Source organism: Plodia interpunctella, chromosome 7, assembly GCF_027563975.2.
Source record: "Plodia interpunctella isolate USDA-ARS_2022_Savannah chromosome 7, ilPloInte3.2, whole genome shotgun sequence".
Taxonomy (NCBI): Eukaryota; Metazoa; Arthropoda; class Insecta; order Lepidoptera; family Pyralidae; genus Plodia; species Plodia interpunctella.
In genome coordinates, this window is record NC_071300.1 from 2,076,426 (window position 1) to 2,099,794 (window position 23,369).

Here is a 23,369-nt window from a genome sequence, read left to right on the forward strand (position 1 = left end):
TAATTTGATTTCGAAAAACTGGTATCCTATATTATTTTTCTCTAATGCTAATATAATGCAACAATACAACAATCGCAAATATGCGCGATACCTAATCAATAGCGTTATCTTCGGTTCTGGGCGAACTGTTTCAAGGTGAGAATCGCTTGTGTGTGTATGACTCATAACATACTTACGTAGATTTTGTTTTTCTCGTATCGCGTTAGGATATTGTTTAGCAGTGTGGCCTCGTTCAGGAACATTAGCTCGCCTGAAAGTGAAATCAATGTCATTATTAGCATTTCTGTTACTATCGTATTGAATTAAATAGTCTTTGTTAAGTAGGTAACGAACAAACAAACTTATTTTCGCATTTATAACTTTTTGTATGGAATTGTAACAATTCCACACACACACTTTTATGTTCACCGGTTTTGGAACAAGGAGAATAATCGATTTTGTCCTTGAGTCGATCAGAATCAAAGGCGTGTTCTTTAAATCTTTGATTCTTCTCTCTATCTTTCTTAAATCTTTGTTCTTTAGATCTTTGATGCGCGCGGTTTTCGCTTTAGAATAGGACCACTCAATGCCTCAGTAATGCTGCAAAGTGGAAAAGATAAAGTATGAGTTATCAAAAAGCATACTCAGTTAACACAAATTCATGATGACTGCAAAGAGTGCATATTTTTCTGGAGCCACCAGTCCACTCGTTATTTCTTTAATTTAAATTTTTACTTTTTTTTTTAATGAGTACCTACCTATGTACATATGTATCGATTTAATCACTACGATAGATAGGGAAGCCTTTTATTGTCCTTGTTTTTTGTCATATTATAAACATTGTGAAACTAAATGTATACGCTGTTGGTTTTCTCAATTAATAAATAATTCATAAATAAAGTAGAAAAGCGGACCCGGGGTTACGACTCTTAATAGAAGGAAGAATAACGCTCAAATGGGACAGAGAGAGGAGTAGTCTTCACTTCAGAAACACCTTAATTGATTTTAAAAATCTCTTGCCAGTAAGGCGATCTGTAGATCCTTACATTATTATAAAAATCCTCTGCCGCGTCTATCTAGTATAAAAACTACTCTCTCACAGTTGTCATCGACGTCCTTGGCCGGGTCTCCAGCAGGGAATATGTCCTCGAAGCTGCACACCCTCCGTGGATACTTGTTGTCTATGGGGAAGACGTCGGCCTCCTCCCCCATCAGCTCCTGGAGGCGAGCCAGCACGAACCCCTCGTTAGGGTCGCGCACCCACACCAGCTGTTTGTCCATTGTCATCGTTCACTGTAACAAGAAGAATGTCTTATAGTAATGTGTTCTAATATCTCTATCTATATAAGTCCGTGATTTAAACTAATAATAAGTGGAAGTGTTTGTAAGTTTGCTTGCAGGGGGTAATCTTCGGAAACATTTAACTGATGTGTGTGAGATAGAACATGTACCCTATGTTCTATATCTCACACACTTATGTATTCATGTATCAATGCTCTATTTATTTTCATAAAAAAATATCAATTTTGAGGTGGTCGATAAAATGGAATATACAATTTAATTTCAATTAATATAGAATGAAACATGACCCAAGCGTCGATAGTTTATAGACGTATGCTAATCACTGGTATTAGTTATTGTCAGACATAATAAAGAGATACATATGTCATGGCACGGCCTTGAAATGATGTTAACTCATACGCACCTACACAATTATTGTAAGGTACATACGATAATACATGTACTATATCACATCTAATTTATATTTCTAACACGTATGTATTACCATAAATATATAATAAATCATACAAATGTATAAGGAAGTGCATGGGTGCATGAAAATCAGACCAATCATAATTAAAGACACGTTACATAAAATGTGTAAATAAACATTAAATAACTGTTACAGATGAATTTGATTAACTCACTCTCGTGCTTAATGCACATATTACACTTTCATACAAATTACGTAATGATAATTATAAATACAGTGGTCATGTCTGCGCTGTCACGCTGGACGGACGGCCCGGAAACAAAAAACTGACTACATTGTTAGACATGTAATCTACAATCTTGATACCATGAAAATAAAACACAAAATTAATTGTAACAATCGAATCACAAAAGAACATAAGGTCCATAAAAATTCGGAAGAACGTGTTGTGTTATTTAAATGGTACACGCATTCGTAAGATATATTATAGGTACGTATTATATTATTATTTTTTACATAATTTAAAACCAATGGTTGTATGTAATTTGGTCAGGAAAAATAATTTAGTGGAAAAAAAACACATAAACGAAATCAATGCAGTAGCAAATTAAACAGTTATAGACTTTTAGATAATTATTGTTGTTGAATTCTTAAGACAGCTCGTTCAAATACAAGTATAAAAAATGTTTTACCACCGAATCATGGACAAAACCGGTACAGCACAGAAGAAGAAAAAGCCAATTTTGCACAGGATCAAGCCCAAACGTGTTCAGTGGACGGAAATCGCATAATAGGTGAAAGTCTAAAATGACACTTACCTACCAAATCTGACGCAACAGATAAAATTGTCGCAAAACTATTGTCACGTACCGTAACGATGTTGTAGAGGAAAAAGTGGTTTAGCACTCGAATAATGTTCAAACATAACCCTCAGCATATAGAGATCAATGATAAGACATCCCATGACATGGAACTAGACAACAACGAAATCTGGCTTTAAAGTCTAATGCAATCACTACCATCAGCTTTCTCAAATACTCTAGCAGGGAGACCGAATAAGTCGTCGAAGATAAAAGTAGAAGCTAAAAATGATAGACGAAGAAACATAACAGAATCGCAGAAAACATGGTAGATTAAGAAGGTAATTGAAAAGACGACATAGTCAAAACAAGATACGTAATGGAGAAGGGCTCAACACAGAGATACAATAGAAAAACAACAATCACATAGGCATAATTAAGTATCATAGAAAAGAAGCTAAAGAAATGTATACCGTTTTAAACATCAGCCAAATGAGTGACTTTCAAGAAAACTGCTCGAAACAAGCGCGCAATGAGAAAAGCGCAACTTATGAATACGCACAATGGGACTGGCGTAAATAAATGTTGGAAATTATTCGGCCCAGCGAGAGGAAACTAGAAATGCAAACGAAAGCGTAATTTTGCCCAAATTGATGTGACCGCATTCATATTAACAATTGATTGGACAATCTAGGCTACGAATAGAAGTTAAATAACCAGTGACTTACTTAGCACCAAAATAATGCAAAAATGAATTGAATAGCCATTTATCAGTGTTCGAGCGGCTGAGAGATTAGAAAAGGGTAAACTGCGATCTGCAAAAATGTGTTAACAAACATCGCAGCGATTTAGAATGTTACTGCTTTTTAATCGAACACTGAAAGTAGGTACAATTTATAGAAAAATGCATCAATAAATGTCGAAGTTTTTGATAAGCTCCTGATAGCTACAAATCCTTACAAATTAAAGGTTAACGACTCTGTAAATGCATTGCTCATTGAGAATGTTCGATTGTCCGTCAGTTCCGTTCACGCTCCGCCCTATAAAAGGGCCAAGGACCCGACGACTTAGCTTTGCCTTTACTTAGGTTATGTTTATTAATACATTGTATTTCTTTCATTATTCTGTAATAAGACGAATTTTCGGGACCATAATCTGTTTTAGTCATAAATTTATCAATGTTAATTTAATAGTATAGTAGCGGTAGTATTTGTACGCCTGTCTATAATCTTGTGTACATATAGATCAACAAAAAAAATCCAACAGTACTTAATGTTTGAGTGCGATAAAGTTTGAAAGCTTCCCAAAAAACGTATCCTTCAACAGCGACGTGTCAAAGACAATGTTTTTCAGTTCCCAACAGCGGCTAGCAATCAACACTGATATAGCGTGAGTACGCACGTATCGTAGATCGTAATTAAACGTAAAAACTTTGTAAAGACAATGTAATTGCTGGAACAATTGCATCTACTGACAGAGATACTGAGAGCGGAATGATCGACCTCTGTCATAAACATGATCGTAAAGCCAATGCTAATTGTTGTTGAGTTTTCATTGACGAGTTTGTTAGAAAGGTATTCCATCAATGTACGCTGTGTAGAGATAGTGTTTTTTCCAAAGTGCTCAAAGCTCGTGTAATTATTACAAAAATTATTATTAGAAAATAAACAAAGAATAATAGTCCTACACGTAAATCCCCTTTGACACTCTGAAAAGATAAAAAATGAAAAGCATACTTATCAGACAATAGCCTGTGAATTTGAAGAACGTTGACACTAAAGACTACGAAACGTGTTAAACAAATCCACCGCGCTATCAGCAGATAAGGTCGGGGGTTCATGGCACCTATTCAAAGAACACCTTCAAACACGCGAAGACATCAATCATAGTCCGACTGAATTGGACAACAATAGCTAGACATGAAATTGCCAGTCGTTCTGCTGGCGGAATCCCGACCCAGTTCTGAGCAGCTAGTAATCAAAATGATAAACGGTTAGAATCTGTAGTCAATAGACACGTATCATACATATTTTATTGAAGACAAATAACAAAAATTAGGACAATATTAATTGTTGAAAGAAAGTTGAATAAAAAAATTATAACAGATTAAATCAATAAATTAAAACATTGAAACTGCAATCACAGTAAGCGTGAAAACGAGAAAAGGTAAAAAGAAACAATAATTACCTACAAATAATTTAAGAATAAAATTTTCACGTGCAGTAAAATTAAAAAATGGAGCCGTATTCTAGCCACTAATGAATTTATCAATATTGACGATGGTAACCCTATCTATGTTTAAATTGTGTGTGAATCTGACCTCGAATCGTGGGTAAATTTTGTGGATCGTGAGGCTTTCAGCAAATGGACCGCGCCTCCACTTTCCTACGTCAACGGTTATAGTGTCCATCATTCTATTCTTGGCAATAGACAATGAAATGCTTTATACGGAAACAAACGGTGCATAGTTATAATGGCGTGGAAAAAAAGTGTGTTGTACAATCAGATGTACGAACGTAAGATATCGTATTGTATGTATATTCATTATATAAATCATCATTCCTTGGTACCTAGGTTAAAAATGTATTTAGATTGTAGATGAGAGTTTGTTATTGTTGTTGACGTAATTGAAGAGAATACTGACAATTAATAAAAAGAATAATAACAATGTTGAATATACAAAAACTAACAAGATTCTACATTGAATCGCAGCAAAGTTAACTCAGCAGTAAATAAGCGATCAATGCTAACTATTGTAAGTTTAATAAATGCGAAAGTGTGTAATATAAATTATAAATCTATTATATTAATCCAATTGTAGTTATTGAATGATTTATCTATTCCGCGTCTTGATCTCCAATTAACATTGGTCCATTGTAGTTTCACATTGTGAACAATGTTCCACGTATTGCCAGACTTTCGTAACAAACACACATACGATGCAAACAGAGCGATGGTGTGTTCGTTACTCATAATGTAAATAGTCTGAGTTGATTTTGTAACCCACGCTGCTCTTAGTTAACCTCAAAATAAGAAATATGTTATGTCTGTGTATAGTTATTAGACGAAATATTTTAAACAAGAACTGTCTTACTATTACTTAGTGTGACGTAGCATATGAAAGAACATAAAATGTACATTGAATGAATACATCATTAAAAAGTAACAAAAATAAGCACGAAAGGCCTTCGATGGTCTATGATCGAATCCAGAACAGTCGTCGGTGTTAAGGTGTTAATTGACACAATTTGCTTCTTTCTGATCAATCTGGAATACATTAAGATACATCACTTATTGACGTCAAAGGTTTATTTAAAACTAACCCCGTTATTGATAAAAAATTAAAACATACTTTAAGCTAAAATATGAATTGTCACTATCACACTTTATAATATTTTAAATTGAAAGAAAGAGACAAAATATATTTTAGCTTATGTTTTAACTTTTTTATGAATAACAAGATAAGTCTACTGCCGACTTTCAAAGCGCAATTATACCTCCAAAAGCTTTGTTTTTCTGATTGTAGTGTATGAACTTTCTTCTACGTTTTTATTAACTTTTTTGTGCTTTTTAAGTCACGGTTCGCGCAATTCACATCTGGGTCAAACCTCAGGCCAGATTTTACGTAAAGCCAGTAAAGTGCGAGACTAATTTTAATCACTTTTTTTTGCAGAAACTTGCGACTGTATCACGCAAAAAGATTGAAGTGTGAATGAACGGTTTATTACGTAAATATTTCGGACCAGTACGAGATGGGGAGATAGGAAGTATTGCAAATATCATTTAGACGTGCAAGCCGATGAGGAACTGAAAAGAAAATTTACCTGTGTTCTAATTACTTGCAAGATAATAAGGGTTCTTTAGTGTTTTGAGATTTTTGTGTTTTATACACTAAAAGTCAAGCTAACGAACGTTAAGTTATTCCAAATAAAAATATTTGATAGATTTCAATATAATTAAAAAGATAATGAAGCTTGGACAGACGAAGAGATAGCTACTATAAAGTTGGTTAAAGTCAGTGAAACTGAAAATTCAAAGTATCAAAATCGAATGCGGGTCATTTGCGGCATTTTGAACTAAATGGTAATTATGAATTAATTAAAAATAGCACTATTCACATTTTAACGAAATGATAATTATGAATTAATTCAAAATAGCACTATTCACTTAGATAAGATAAAAATGCATTCCGTTCCATTACAAAGAAGGTAACACTGTTGTTATCGTTGTGCGCGATTACGTTTAATTCCCAATAAATATATACCATCTCGCTAGCTTATCCAAATATCGACAATTAAAAACATGTTGAAACCATATCAGGACTCAGTATAACCATATCAGGACTAACTATTGAATCATACATTTTGTATTACGGTGAATTAAGACCATGAATGCATAGAAACGACGAATCATCTAGATAATATACATGCAGCGTAAAGATCGCGGAAATGTAAACTGGACTTTCAGGTTTGATTTTAATTTTGCAAAAAGCTACTGTCATTACCAGTACATTGCATAAATGCAGTAAAATGGCACCACTTGTGTGTGGCAAACAAGAGCTCGAGCAGTTTATGAAAATTGAGATATCTGGAAGTTAAACAGGGCTAAAAACATCTGTAATCTAATAACAGTTACGTGTAAAATTTTTGACCTATTTAGTGTGTATCTAGTAGTAGTAGAGTGGTTGTAGCAACAAACATAATTTGAATTTGTTCAGATATTAAGGATTGTTACGGTTATTTTTAGAGGGATCTTAAAATAAGCATAACTTTAGATTGTCTAGAATATTGCTACTATATCAGTATCAGTAATTAAAATACTTCTGCCGGCAGCAAGCGCTGTGAAATATATGAGAAGGCTAACAAAAATGCGGAACATGGGGTGAGCAGTGTGGCCGGAGATACGATCTGTTGTGTAAGCAACGCACAACAAAATGTTACGATCGTGGAAGATTGTAATGTCATAAACATGGAAGTAATTAAGTCAAACAAATTCCCTGACACAAATGTAGCGTCAACTTAGATCATCGAGTTTTGTGATAAAAGATATCAGAAATCACGTATACGATAAATAGATTTTTTTTATGTGATATCGAAACCAAATTTTGAATTAACCTTCAAAATAATACGACAAAGTGACTTTTAAAATTACAACAGCAGAATAAATGAGAAATCATTATTGAAACTGGTCATGTTATTCTAATGCTACAGTTTGTACAAATAATCATACATAGAGCAACAAAAATAATTAAAAACAAATAATAGATAATTATAGACACAAACTGAAACTGTTAAAGTATAGTAGAACAAACAATTTAACTGATGACCATGACACATCACCGTGCCTTGTGAATTGGTCGCAGCCTCGTTGGGATTTGCGCTTTGAAATGAATATGCAATGGACAAAGGACTATAAAAAATATAAAACTAGCAACCCAGCTAAATTATAACTACTTAAATTCAGTTTTAATTAGTCTACTAAGTTACAAATGCATATCAACAATACATTTCAGAACACTTCAGTTTAAAAACGAAATCCTTCCTTACATATTATAAAATAACAATCCTCTGCCGCATCTGTCTGTTTGTTCGCTATAAACTTTAAAACCACTACTTACACGGATTTTCATGCAGTTTTCACCAATAAATAGTGTGTTTCCTGAGGGAGGTTTAGGTGTACAATTTATTATGTTTTCACCCGTGCGAAGTCGTGACGGGCCGCCAGTATAATAATATGTGATTGAATAGCCAATATAATTGTAGGTCGCAACACGGCTGCTTATAAAATTTCAATGCTCAGTTTTTTTTATTTTTAAAAACTACTTTTCATCCCTATTATAACCAACAAACAAACTTCCATCTTAGTCTTCGAACAATTGAGAATTCGAAGAATTATGACAAGTACCTATAACTTGAGTTATTTTTAGCGACAAATGAAACGTCTGTGAAGACAGCCGCATTGGCCATGACATGACTCACCCTAGTCCGCTAAATTGGCTGACCTCCGGGGTCGGCGATTTGCTCCGATTTGCTCGTTTCGTCCGCTCTGTGAAAATTGTGATGACATATAAAGTATCATCGGAGTGTGTGCTACCATGTCCCATATTTTTTAATTGCTCCAGTTTTTGGGTTCACTGTTTTGGAATTTGTCACAGAAACCCCATTCTACTGTGATTTTATTAGTCTATAGTCAGAATATGGTACAGTTTTGATCTTTCCCTTCGACATGCTGATAGATAATTCAGGATTGTATTCAGAATAGACAAACGGAAAAGTAGACTGATCGTTCCGGAGGGCATTTCACGAAGTCGTCTTTGACATTTGTCGTTTTTGAAAGTTGCCGTTTTAGGAAGTTGTCGTTCTCAGTCTGATGACGATTTTTGAATCGACGATTGTTGAAACGATACGCAAACACGCTATACAAAATATGTACATTATAGTTCTTACATGGTTATAGCATATAGGTACCTATTAGTATAACGTCAATATTATGCTATTCTCAGAACCTACTATGCTATAAAGACAAATGAAATGAGTCATCAGAGTCACGAGATAAGCTAAGCAACGTTGACTTGATCTTTTATAACACCCAAGGCGTATAATTGAGACTTAAAATAAAATGCTAAAAACGTACCTGATTTGCAATTCTATTTAAACTGTCCAAGTTATATTAAACAAGATAATTTAACAGTAATGCAATAAATCTAAGCCAATTTTGAACATCACCAAAGCAAATTAGTATACCAAATCCGAAAGATATGAAAATGAAAACATCGCCCCTGCATCTTCAGTTTTAAAAGTACTTAGATTGGGCAATATCTGTGAATTCCCAAAGATAAAATAAGTGAACATTTCAACTTCCTTAATTTTCCTGTGATAATCAAGAATAGACCAAGCTTAATCAACATTGTTAGACACTTTCGTAGCACGAGTAATAATCATAAATTGTCCATAAACCGTGGTAATAACGCCAGAGAATTTTCGTCAACACCATATATCGCCATGTTTGCTGATAAAATCAGCGCAAACATTAAAATAGAAGGCGATGAACGCAATGATTATGCACAACTTGAAGTTGTCTTGGCCGGTGTAGGCGTAACACCTGCTATACTAGTTCTCAATAAATCTAAGATGATCTAATAAATATTGCTATGTAATACTGGTTTGTCTGATGATACTAGCCTGACCAATAAAATAACAGATACCATTATTAAAATAATTCCACATATTAAAGACATACTTAAAATACTTTAATGACAAAGCTTGTTTTAACGCAAAAGCGATTAGCTGTGACATTGTGCAAACTCTTAATCAATTAATACTGGCCATTCGGAAATACTGACGCAATAATCTTTACTAGCCAGTAACAATCACTTAATCTTAAAAAAACAATAAAAACGCGAGGTGAAATAAAAAGTAATGTAACAATTACAAAACCACATTGTACCTCTATATTCCCGTCACGCGATGGTTGACGTAACGTGTAGGAAAAGGCAACATTAGTCATAGATAGAGATCCCCCAATGCCAAGGCCCAAATGAGAACCGGTTTGAACGAATCTCGGTCACTCACTACACTGCTTGGCTTGGCCTTTCTGGGCAACGCAACGGTTTGCTTGCATCTAGGGTTGACAGTCATGGGATAATATCGTACCTATTTATAGGAGCAGTAGTAGTTACGTAGTAACCTATTCATTAAAAAATTGCAAACCTAGATGTTAGAATTGAAATTCTTTCAAAAATATCCTTAGATAATAAAGATTGAAAATTAAAATAACGTTAAAACACTTTAAATTTTATTACGTAACTCCGGGAATATTATATTTGAAATCGCAGATTTGATACTTTTCCCCGAAAGTGTTTACCGAGATTAGGTTAAACGTATAAAAAATAAATGATGTCACGCTATCTGGCGGCCTTCTATCTCCGTAAGTAAAACTGAACTTTCCGCAGAAAGACAATTTTGTTGTACTTATTCATTATTCTTTAGATTATTCAGTCGTCTACTTTTTATCATAATTACGTTAACACGTTTAGCAACGGAATCAATAACCTTAGATCGATTTTCTTAATTGTTTTTCATACCTAATAGGCTAAAGTTCAGGGTTTCATAACTAGTCATCAAAAATGACTATTTTATCCTTAATCTTAAAGGTGTTAAATAAATACTTAGATAAAATATTGAAATATTCTCCTCTTATAGTAAGTCGTCATCGAGATTCGCTCACTAATTAGTTAGCGATTAGTTCCTACTATTAGCTCAGGACTTAAGATTCCGTAAATTTCTTTCTATATAGAAAACAATACAAAAACTAAATACGTTGGACATTAAACCTAAGAACACCACAATAATTTAGCGAGAACATTTTGTGTTTGACGAGGAGTTTTTTATTAAGTGAAAGCACTAAGGCATATGTTTGTAGATAGTAACATTAGCGCTACTAAACCGCTAGCTTTTTGTGGGACCACTGCTTCAGATGTACTCGCTATTGATGATCTCGTCTCAAGAACCACATAGTAGTTGTCTAGTGGCTAATAAAACTATGCTTCTTTGGTTCAGTCGTTAATTTAAGCTATCAAGACGATGATATATCAATAGGAGCTTTGTCAATTTTCGGGATTCTTTCTTCGTATATCAAGTTCAAACCAATGTTAATAACAAACTCACTCGCTTATTTATAACTCATATTGCGTGGATAATATTTACCTGTGAAAGGCAGACTTAAAGCATTTGGCATTTTCTACCAATCAATAAAGGAGTTGATGCAGTAGAGTATTAGTGGTCATCATTCGAATCTTACTTCATATCATTGAAAGTGGCTTTTGTGGCTTCTAATTTTTCCACCAATATTTCTATAGAAAACCCAAAACAATAAATGAGTAATGAAATATCCAGATATACCAGCAAGCCGCTGTCAATTATTCAGTCCAATAAGGTCAGCCATCAATATGGGTGCAGGTTAACGAGTAAATCGTCGCTGACGCAGGGCCATATCAATTGATGCTCCCCTGTGACGCATTTCATATAGGAACACGTGCTGGGAAAAATATTATTATTTTAGGGTTCCATATATTTTATATCCCTCTCTAGAAATCATCCATATGGGATTACTCGTTTTAGAACTCACAGTCATTGGTTACTTCATTATATGTGCGCATAAGTTGTGTATACTTCATAAGAAGCCCACATTAGAGCCACTCCATATTTCTTTTAGATGTCGTACGACGCGACTAAGGGATACATAGCCTTAACACCTGATAGGAATAACATTCCCAAAGACGGTTGACGTCAGGTAAGCGGTCGGATGTAAAATCATAGCCAAAACTTCGAAATTATTTACGCGATCCCTGGGCTTTGGGGCGACACAGAGATTAGAGAGAAATTTAGAATTTATTTACTTGGTTCTGTAATGTTTCTCGACAAAACTAGGGTTGCGTGCTGGCCTTGAATCTATGTAAAAAGTCACCATGGGTTTAAATGACCCAGTTAATTCGAAGGCTTCTATGTAATGGAGACTTATCGGAGTATGTGATTCATATCAACAACCGGAATTTTCTTGAACAGCAGGAGGAAGAACTATTGATTTAGGACTTATCCTGTTAATCATAAATTAAAAAAGTTAAAGCACGCTTTAAGCTAAAGTATGTTTTGTTTCGTTCTGCCAATTTCAAATATTATAAAGTTCGATAGTGACAAAACATTTTAACGGGGTTAATCTGTTAAGGTGATTTAATATTATACTCTGTGTCGGTAATGTTATTTATTATATTTTGTATGCAGCAGCGTTAATAAAACAACAGAAATGATGTCAGAATCGCAATTTGTCAAGTGGGAAGCACTATGTAACATAATGCTAATGTGAATGCATTTAATTATATGCTATATATATGTAGTTACATGAGTGCAAGGTTATATAAATGTGTATAACGACGTGTCATTTATACTTCGGATATTTCAGGTTCGGGTCATGTTACACCCGAAACGTCCCGAAGTGTAAAAGGTACGTGCGCGTTTAATACCCGTATTAGGCAATTAATAATGAAACGCGAAAGTTTATAATTAGTTGTAACATTTACAAGCGGAAAGAAACGTTATTATTTGTTTTCTATATTGATGACAGAATTAATATTTATTTAGAACAGGAAAGAATTTTTCAAACATTATGAATGTGAAACAAGAACGCTAATGAGTTTGTTTCTGAATTTATTTATTCATAGCAAATTATAAAACTGCGATAGATTATTTTAGTATTGATAAAAAACTTTCTATCAAACTATACGTCTGTCTTTGACAAGTTACATAATAATCATATCATAGAACATAAATCAAAGCTAAGTTCTAATTCATAATTCATGAGGAAATAAAACAGCTGTTTAAATGTCTCGCTCTAGTGATTTTAAGTTAAAAGTTAATTGTAGTATATAACTTTATGTATAGGCAAGAATTAGATTCAGTTTGTTAACACCTCAATATTTATTTTATCATAAACGTTTTATCAACTCTTGATTTGTTTTTGCCTAAAATTATCGCTAACTCGTTTTCCTTGTAACAATACAGCGCTCATATTTCCCGTGATATCCCTAGATTCATCCACATCCATCTATTTGCAGTCTTCAACGTAACTATGTGACATGCAAAATACTTGTTTATTTATCAAACTTTATTGTGCCAATAAAAGCATGCTTACAAATAAACGGCGAATTTAATACTAAAACCTTTTCCTCCCAGCTAACCATTACATACTTTACGTTGTCCTCCATGCCTGGCGTAAAGTATGTAAATACTCAAAGCGGAGAAAAGCGCAGTTAGCTGCATTTGAAACCCGCTTTCTAGACAATTTCAGAATATCTGGTTCTGTTCAAGTGTGTACGTCAAATTATCTTGGAGCCTGTGCTTGGAGCGTACATCAATCGGAAGCTTTCTCTAGTCACATAATAATTACTTCGTATGCTGTTACATTTACTGGCGAATGCTTTCTTTCAAAGATTTGTAGAAATATTACAAATACGTAGATATAAATCGGATGACATTGAAATATTATTTTGACGATAATAACATCCAGCGTGACCCGTGTTTGCTTTGTGCATTTTGACAACAACAGGTAATTCGGTGATATTTTCTACCGAGACTGGATATTGGTCTCATAGGAAGTTAACTATGGAATACACACACATACACAGCTTGAGAAGTCCACAAGACAACACCAACGAAAAGGTTACACCCCATACCTTCTGATTACTAACCGTCCAGTGCATCATATAATATACCTATTATTCAAGTTATTATTTACTAGATGTTGCACGGGGCTTCGCTCCCGTGGAAATTTAGAGATAAAATATAGCCTATAGCAATCTTGGACAATGTACCTTTCTAATAGTGAAAGAATTTTTGAGATCGGATCGATAGTTTCGGAGATTACCCGTCTCAAACATACAAACTCACAAAGTAACAAACGCTTACCTCTTTATAATAATAGTATAGATTTCTTTATTAGAACAAGCAGTTGCAAATCTGCAGTGCAGCAGATAGCTCGGTGACTGTTGTCATACCGTTAGTGCCAGATAATCTTGTCCGATCGAGTAACGGGATCGGGCCTTCCGACCGGAGTGGCGTGCTGTAGCTTTTTAGGGCTGGCGGCCATCTTTATTTTGGAAACATTCGCAGATGGAGATCGATTTCATTATTTTGTTACTGGTGTCTTGAATTTTCATCCTGACGTAGATACGTCCTATTCAGATAAATAAATAAATATATTAGGACAAATCACTGATTTGTCCTAATATATTTATTTATTTATTGATATGAACTTCATACACAGATTGAGCTAGCCCCAAAGTATATAGATAAACATCCAAGACCCGGGTCAATCAGAAAAAGATCATTTTCCATCATGATCCGACCAGCGATCGAACCCGGGACCTCTCGGTTCAGTGGCAAGAACTTTACCACTGCGCCACCGAAGTCGCCAAAATTTGTGCTAGATAACACAAATATATGTTTTTTTTTTTGACGTTTCCTTAGCATTGAATGAGGCAACAATGTTATAAATTTCAGCTGGGATTAATTACTGAAAAAAACCGTAATTGGTAGCCATCAACGATGAGGTTTCCTGTCAGAAGCAGACTACATGATATGGAGCAACAAAACAACAACAAACAACTCTAATATTTCATAAAGCGTGCACTGACAAAGAGCCTTAAAAATCTTTCATTCCAATCAATAAATGGTCACAAAAATCCAGGTTATTCCAAACTACGGTCTTCAAACTCGTCCTAGATCTTCGCAGCCCTACGCGCCAACAGAAGCCTTGTAATGGCGATCGATATCACATAACGTGGGAACAAAGAAATACTCTTATGCATAGCGTCACAGTCCTATTCTTTGGTACCTGTCTGAATCACTACGGATTGCACTCCAAAACTTGCCCTTGTTTGGTGAACCAAACTACCAATCTAAAAATACAACAAGACTATAGTGAAGGATCAGGATAGATCATAATGTAGTTATTTCCAGGAAAGAGATTAATGATAAGACAATCTAAATGTCAGTGAAGTGTGTGGACTATAACAACATATTATGTTTTAATCTAAAAGAATTCTTATCACATCGTGTTGTGATATGGGAACATTTTTTTTCCTTTCTACGCTAATTAAACATTACCATATTATACCTGAAACTTTTGAAATCTTTCTCTCGTCAATTTAGTCCCATGTACCAACAAAAAGTATTCAAGAACTACAGCAAATTGCATTAGAATTACATCGTAGAAATATTTATACTGATGGAAAAAAAATCAGTAAATCAAGAATAATGATCAGTCCGTCCGTCCATCATACTGATCATATCCACACAATTCCGCTTGATTTCAACTTTCTAAACAATTTGTTTTGCAACAAATCCGATGACATGCTGAATCACGATATTGGAGTGTCAATCTATTAGGAATCAGACGTTACTTATATTAGTTACTTTCACCGTTTTATTTGCAAATTGATTACTTATAGTAAAGCTGGAAATGAAAGTAAATGCTTTTATGAATGTTACTTTTTGATAGAAAAAATAGATTTAGATGCTGCAAGCTAATCCGACAAAAGCAATATATATTTTGATTCAAAGTGTCCACCATAATATCAAATTAACAATAAAGATGACAATGAAGACGCCACAACAGAAAAAGTAAAAAATATGAAAAAATGCACATCATAAAATGTGAAAAGTTTTGTAGTTACCTTTTCTCAGAAATCATAAGCAATTAACTGATATAAAAATTCACAATGATAACAATTTTTACAATGCTGTAAAATTATGTTTATTACAACTAGGAATACGTTATTGATATTAATTCAAATTATTGTTGCATAACAACGTGTTCTATAATGAATTCGATAATGGAATAGTTAATTATAGCGCTCGCGTTTTTATAAATTTATCAGCAGATATTAGATAATTATTGTGTGATCATAAAATGTGGCATTTGATTTATCAGGTTGCGACGCAACATTTCTGAAATTGAAAGCTGAGCTAAAACAAATAATATAAAACGGAATGTATCAATTAGATCATTGTATAATCACAAAATTAAAAATATTTCGGGAAAAAGGCAGGTTTCTAGGAAATATAATCCTAGTGGAGATTATATGTGGAATGAGAGGGTTTGCATGATTTGATGACACGAGCGAAGGCGTCGGGAGTTGAGGTGAGTCTTCAATCATCATTCGAATTAGGAACGAGCTAAGTATAAATAAAGTAATGAAAGCATAATGAGTGCAGATCGCATTAGAAATCTTTCGAATTTCGAACAATCAACAATCGAAAGTAGTAAAAAACAAATGAAATCATCTCGAACTTTATGAAGTTTTTGGAATACCATTTTATTGGATGGTCGGTTTCTAAATACCTACTAGACTTTATTAAAAAAATTGTGCAATACTCAGAGGTAGGGTAATAGTTTACGACAACTTTGGACTCTTTTGTCACCAATATAATTTTACGAGTAAACTGGCGTGTTTCCTACATCAATAACATTTTCGACCGTGACATTTCCAACACCCCTTGTATTATCAACCCTAGGCGTGACACACATACTACCTTCCGTCTCTTTTACACCAGACTGTATTTCAGTGGGAGTAAGAGCAATGGGTATAGGGTTGTCTATATTATTCCATGGGGTCGGATATCCGCATATCCATTGACCGGCGGCGCGTGACGCCTCTTTCCGTCTGGTGACATGACCGTGACGCTTTCTGTGACGTCATTTGTCACACTACTAATTAGTTTGCACACATACCGGTTGCATTTAATGGGAATTTTTTTCGTTGCAACTTTCATGTGTTATGGCCATTGGAATTTCGATGAAATTTGTTTATTTTTTGTCCCCACTTTGGAACAGAGGAAAGAAGAACACTATAGCAATTTTATTTTCTCGCAAAACTATTAAATGCCTCAGATTTTTTTACTGTTCCCGATTATTCGAACAACTTTAGCGTGAATAGCTAGATTATGGTGACGTGACTGCAATATAAATTTAAATTTCAGGAACGAATCGTATTATAAAATATGTGCATAAAAACGCAACATTACTCTCTACTTTCCGGTGTGTGTGAACGGAAATTAATCTTAAGGAATGCTAAGTTATTGGCATTGGATTAGTAATGTTGGAAAATAAATGTTTGCGCCAGGCACTGAAGAGTTTTGTTTGATCAGTGTCTCCTGGCAACAAGAAATATGCCTATAGGGCATAATAACAATGTATAATAGACTATTACGAGTGTATACCCGTGACATTTAGCTAAAATGTTAAAGCAATAAGTACCTTGTTAAGGAAAATGTGAAATTAGTGAGAGACAACCTTGCAAACAAGGCCATTTCTTACATTTATTTTATGCAAGTAGAGTAAAAACATTGCAAACGTCTGAATCAGTTATCTTATCCATAACAAACAGTCCGTCTAATCGCGGCCAACGCCTAACGAAGAAAACGACCATTACAAAAATACAAACGTTTATTAAATAAATTACTATCACATATGGCGAGTGTTACCGAAGGTAATGCCCGACTGTTGGCCCTTGTTGGTCCCGTACTGCAGAGAAATAACGTTCTGGCCGGCTCTCAGCTGCTCCTCGCTGAACTCCCTCACATTCTTATCGGCTTCCTTCGGCCCGATCGACGGCTTGCCGTAGTTACCGGCTTTCCTGCCCAGAGACTGCAAGCAAGTGACAACAGAGTACAAATTCTGTCGCTCCCAAAGATCGATGGTCTGGAAGGTCTCCTGAGGAGGCACGCCCAACTTCTTCACGGCGTCTAGGAAAGCATTGATATTCTCCATGCATTTAAACGCCATAGTCGATTGGTTCACCTTCTTGACTGAACCTTCTTGAATCGCATTGACGAGTTGGCATAGCAGGGTACCATCTTTCAATACCTGGTAAAAGTTGTCAGCGTCTCCCGCCGTGTTAGCTGGCGATCCTGTGAGGACTTTGATCCACTCGAGGGTTTCGTGGGCTATGTCGTCGTTGTACTTGCTATGTATCCTAGCTTGGGCTTCAGCATTGATACCGGCTTTTCCTGCTCTGTATTCGCCCATGTTGACAAGTGAACTGACACGTAAGCACTGAGGTACTCCTCGAGATAGCAGGAACGATAAAGTCCTGATAGCGATATCGGCTGCGACGGACGAAGTATATTGTTTTTATCATCTGTATGCGACATGCGATTAAAAAATAATTGCGATTTAAGGTTTAGTGTAGCAATTGATATATTTATCGTTTGAAACAGGGTTTGATGTCATTGGAAAGTTACAGCTTTCAGTGTCGTATTGCTTGTTCTGCGAAATAAGTTGGTACTTGTTGAGATATTCATATTTTTGCTGTTTATCATTGAATATGAAATGATAAAACCAATAAGAATTCAGAGCTTTCAGCGATTAATATTTCCAACCGGTAATCACGATTTCTCAATTAGCGATCATAAGATAATATAATAATAGAATATTCTGGAAATTGTGTACCTAACCGATTAATCTTATCGTCAAGAAATATGATCTTATCGTGCGATAGTGTTCCAATTGTATAAGTAACTGAAAGAACTGAAATGTTTTTACATGTTTTATTCTTTTATTTAGTTTAAGGTAAAACAGAAAGTGTTTTAAAGAGTCGATCTTATGAAAAAATTAACCCAAAATCTGTTTACTAGTAGTTAATGGGGTACATTCGACCGCGTCTCAAGTTACCCTGCATGGATCTTTATGTCGTGACAATAGGGACGATTTTGTAATTAAATAATTTGAGTGGGGGTTGTTGTTGGTCTATCGACTGTATACAAGCACAGACATTTTTTTAATAAATCGATTTATTAATAATCTGCTTTTGTAGGTCGAGTTTCAGACTAAAAAAAGTTCATTTTTAAGGCCTAGATATTTAATAAAAGTGTTTATTTTACTCTCAAAGTTCTAAAATAGCATTCACTTCATTCAGTCCATGAAAACAATAGAAACAAAGGCTGTGAATCTATTGAGGCTTTGCATTTTCCGACAGAAGTGTTGCAATGTGGTTCCGTTGCAAAAATAATATGAAACAAGAAGGCAAATTTTCATTAGATTTTTAGAAAGGGAAGTATGGACAAAGTACATATGATCTCTCTTTCTATCACAACAGGGGTTTTAATGTTTGTGACTTTAGCAGTTATATCTCTTTCAAATGAAATTTTTCCTGGTTACTTCCTCAGCTGTTAAATGTAACTATCATTACTAATAAATGAGAAAGTTTGTGAGTATGGATTCATATGTTTGCAACTTTTTCAGGCAAAACCTTCTGGTTGGATTTTAGATGGTAACTGAAGAAAACACTTGGGTAGTTTCAATCTAGATAGATATTCTTACAGGACCTTAAGCCCCAGGGCCAGCTAGTATTGTTCTTATTTGCGTTTAGCAAAAAACATTATTATATCAAAACTAAATCAGCTCTATCCAAAGGTTTTTGGGTACAAAATTTTGATGTGCTCTTGTAATAGATTTGTAAAGTTTGAATTGTATCCAAAAACTGAGAAAAAAACTAATTCCCCAAAGTATCTACTTAAAATAACATACTTATGGAAAAGACCTTTCACCCGTATGTTACTTGTGCTGGCATCCCCAACCAGAAAATAATAAATAAACCTTATATGTGATACTTTTGTTATCACTATAATTTCTTTGCAGATATACAATTTTCACAGTTTCATTGTGCACCACACAATGCTTGCAGGCTGCTTCGGCACAAAGGAGGCCGTATCACAATTACTGATAACCACTGATACCATCTATGCAGCTTTGTATCGGTGATTTCCTTTGATTGTGGGTTAGTTAATTTCAATGTATTTATTGAAATTGTCTTATTGATTTTGAATAAAAACAGTCTATTGCACCATAAAAAAAATACAAATCTGACTTTCTAGTCAGATTTATATTTTTTTATGTCAGATGATAGTACTCTAAAAATATCTTCTTCATAGTCGTATTCCTCAAGGCTGAGGGTTGTGGTCATTATGTGGAATGAAACTTTCTTGGCATTAGTAATGGAGTGTTTTGCCATTGCCTTCTCCATTTCACACACAAGTTAATATTCAACCAGTGTGCAGGTTTCCTCACGGTGTTTTCCTTCACCGGAAGCAAGTGGTGGTCGATGAAAACTACTATACATGAGTCAGATTGGTATACCATGTGGCATGAGTAGGATTCGAACCTGGGACCTTTCGATTCACAGGCAAAATATGACAAAGTATAATAAAGTTATATTATTTAAAAATAATTATAATAAGTATAATAATGCCCACGTCCTCTCATATACAGATGTTGAGATATAAAGATACCAATAATAATGTAGTAGTCGAAATTGTCTGTTGTATTGAATATACTCAAAAACTACTGGGCCGATTTTGATGAAATTTGGAACAGAGAGAAAGCCAGATCGGGGCACTAGTATCATATATAATTTACAAATCAAGAGTCTGTAAACATAATTTATTCAGTTTGGCATGTACATTAATATTATTTTGTATGGATCTTTTGTTGCTATGGAAATATAGACTCTAGTGACCATTTTGGCATACTTAACTCATACTCAACTTTTGACATTTTGGTGGGTTGAATCCTTTATGTGTAACTATGCACAAAATGGATTCAACCCACCAAAATGTCAAAAGTTGTAAATATCCACTTGTGAAAAAAGTACTAAATATCCACTTTTGAAAAAAGATAATTAAATTTTATTTAAAAAAATCCCTTTGACAGGTACTCTCATAGGTTATAATTAAATAGAAAATTAGCATTGTGACATCACGAATTTCATTTATCATTGAGATAACTATTTTTGATAGCAGATAAGGACTTATGGTTGTAAGAACAAGAAATAAATTCAATAAATCTGGTCTTAGGAAAATCGTGTTTCACTGGTTCTCTCTCAATGAATATCTAAGCTAAGTTTTAAAAAACAAATATACCTATACTTCAACAACCCAATAAGTTCAATAACTATAGTGGTAACCATTGTACATTAAATTACCTTCCATTAGACCCTTTCATCTTCATAGCATATCTTTTTAAAGAACAATATTAAGCTTTTGGAATCATTTAAACTATTTTTTTAAGGCAGTAAGTCGCAGTTTTGGTCTTTTCTTAGTTCGGTTCGCATATACTGAATATAAAATTATTGTCGTAAGAAACCGGTAACGATATTCAAATAATTTTAATACAACAACATGAAACTAATTGATTCGCCGAATAGATCACATTAGAGGTTTTTAAGTTCTTATTAGAATCCCATTGGTTTCATAACTAAAAGGCTGAAATGACGAGGCAATATCGCCGATAACATCACTCAAATAAAGTTTGGTCGAACAAAGGTAAAAAAATTATCGCCTTACCTGTAACTTCGGAGACAAAAAGTATGTCACTAAGCACAAAATGAGAACGATTAATAAACAATATCCATTGTATATTTCACAAAACACCACACAAGCACGAGATTAGTCAATGAGTTCCGATATTTCGCGCTACCGTAATTTTTTGACAACAACACGAAAACGCGAAGCGTTTCAATTTGGCAACTCCGGCCTCCGCATCCGCGACGCGCGGCACCCCACCACGTGACATTAGTGAAATGACGTTTATTCTGCTAATCGCTGATTGGTTGGCTGTCAAAAGTAGTGCGTACTGTATCTATTTTTATCGTTATCGATTAATTTACAATATTTATTTTTTAATTTATTTATAACGCAAGTATTTGATGAAAAATCATGCTTTTTAAACGCCATAGTTGTACTGGTACATGACTTGTCTTTTTTTGAAAATTCCATGTTTTTATTTCGCAATGTATCTTTTGAATAATATAAGTTATTATAAAAAAATGTCTGATGCTTAATTAACGACTGTGTTTTAATAAACATTATCAATGATATTAAAACACAGGTATTATATTATTATGCGGCTTTGATTGATGTGTACAAGAGAGAAAAATTAATACAACTGCAATTCTTAAAACTGTTGTTTTGAAAATCAAAGAAAACTTTAAAGTATTCACATTATAAATATGTAAGTAATTGTATTCTTATCTTAGAATTTTACCTTTTTTATCTTAACATGCAGCATTTCTTTATTTATGTTTTTTAAATTAAAATGATGCGAATAAGAAAGAAATAAATATATTTAAAAATTAATATCGCACTGAATATTTTTATTTTTCTGATGATTCATGACAAATTGCACGAGAATGACACACTCCTGTTTAGCAGTGTCAATGGTCAACACAATGTTCATTTATGTATACCTGAGGTCTTGAGTCCATCTCCACAAATATAGTTATTTTGGAAATTAGAAAAATCATTTTAAAAAATTACCTAAAATGAAATATCGATACATATTTGGGTATATAAGTCGCACTTCACTTGAGTGTGTTCCATATTGACGCATTTTCATAAATATCGAATTTATACCTATGTATCAAACTAATAAAATTGACTTTGAGAGTGTTCCAGGAACGACATTTCATTTAACAAGATCTTGTAAAAGTTAAAAAACGAAAAGAAATATGTTGCCCCTCATATATTTTGATCGCGTTGACTTGTTAGTTACAGCTTCAAGGAACCATCGACCAGGACATTTCATGTAAATTTAAACTATATACTTGCGTATCCACATTCTTCATTCATTCTTTGGCGAGTTTCATTTCGGCCAAGCATTCCTGAACCGCATTCGAAATTTTCACAAATTCCTAACATAAAAAACGTCTAAATCCTCAATTGGAGAGGTTTCGTGGTCCACAAATGGGTAACTGTTTAGGAATTAAACCGTAACAGACAGGCTTTAGCATATTCAATAAATAGGTAATAAGTAGTTGCGCCCCGGGGCATCATCATCATTGGTAGCCTTATTTTTCCCACTGCTGGGAATAGGCCTCTCTTAAAGACGAAACCAGTTTCGACCTTTCTTATGTCTACTTACTACCAACCTACATGAAAGTTTACCTTGTTTGAAAGATTATCGGCTAGTTAAATAGATAACGTAGGTAACAAAAAATTGTAATTAAAAGCCATTTATATTTATATACCCAAAAGTTATAAAAATTTGTCTAGTACAATTTGAGTGATTTGCAGTAGGTAGTAGATACTTAGCTATTTGAACATATCCATTTCTAAGGGGGGATGACGTCAGGCACATTTAAATGTTTATTTTTTACGTCCCGAGCTTCGCAGCGGCCCGCAGCCCCAAACGGAATGTGATAGATTAGAAAGAGTCTAGTCCAATGAGAGCTGATCACTCTTGGTCCCTGAAAGAGAATTGCGATGTAAACAAAGCCGCATCTAACGCTCGGCTGGTGGTACAAAACATAGTGGGTGCGGACAAAT

General features: G+C 34.3%; 2 protein-coding genes across 7 annotated transcripts in view; both read right to left on the reverse strand.

Moving 5' to 3' along the window:
* Positions 1–21,552, reverse strand: part of jar (jaguar) — a 41,629-nt gene extending 20,077 nt beyond the window's left edge. For 3 of the 6 annotated variants that reach the window (XM_053747348.2, XM_053747347.2, XM_053747342.2), the window contains exons 1-3: positions 21,390–21,532; positions 1,080–1,272; positions 177–250 (exon numbers count right to left, since the gene is read on the reverse strand). In XM_053747348.2, coding sequence (XP_053603323.1) covers positions 177–250; positions 1,080–1,266 — 261 coding nt within the window. In that variant the 5' untranslated portion in view covers positions 1,267–1,272; positions 21,390–21,532. Of the gene's footprint in view, positions 1–176; positions 251–1,079; positions 1,273–8,471; positions 8,539–9,939; positions 9,964–21,389 lie in introns of those variants that run through there. The other 3 variants (XM_053747343.2, XM_053747346.2, XM_053747345.2) reach the window with 3 other exon arrangements.
* Positions 17,476–18,123, reverse strand: LOC128671135 (myophilin-like). The gene has a single exon (XM_053747349.2). The coding sequence runs from the start codon at positions 18,073–18,075 to the stop codon at positions 17,512–17,514; it is 564 nt and encodes a 187-aa protein (XP_053603324.1). The 5' UTR covers positions 18,076–18,123; the 3' UTR covers positions 17,476–17,511.
* Positions 21,553–23,369: the final 1,817 nt, after the last annotated feature.

Bases quoted from the DNA above. Each gene is read 5' to 3' on its own strand.
- LOC128671135 (XM_053747349.2), bottom strand. From the start codon at position 18,075: ATGGGCGAATACAGAGCAGGAAAAGCCGGTATCAATGCTGAAGCCCAA.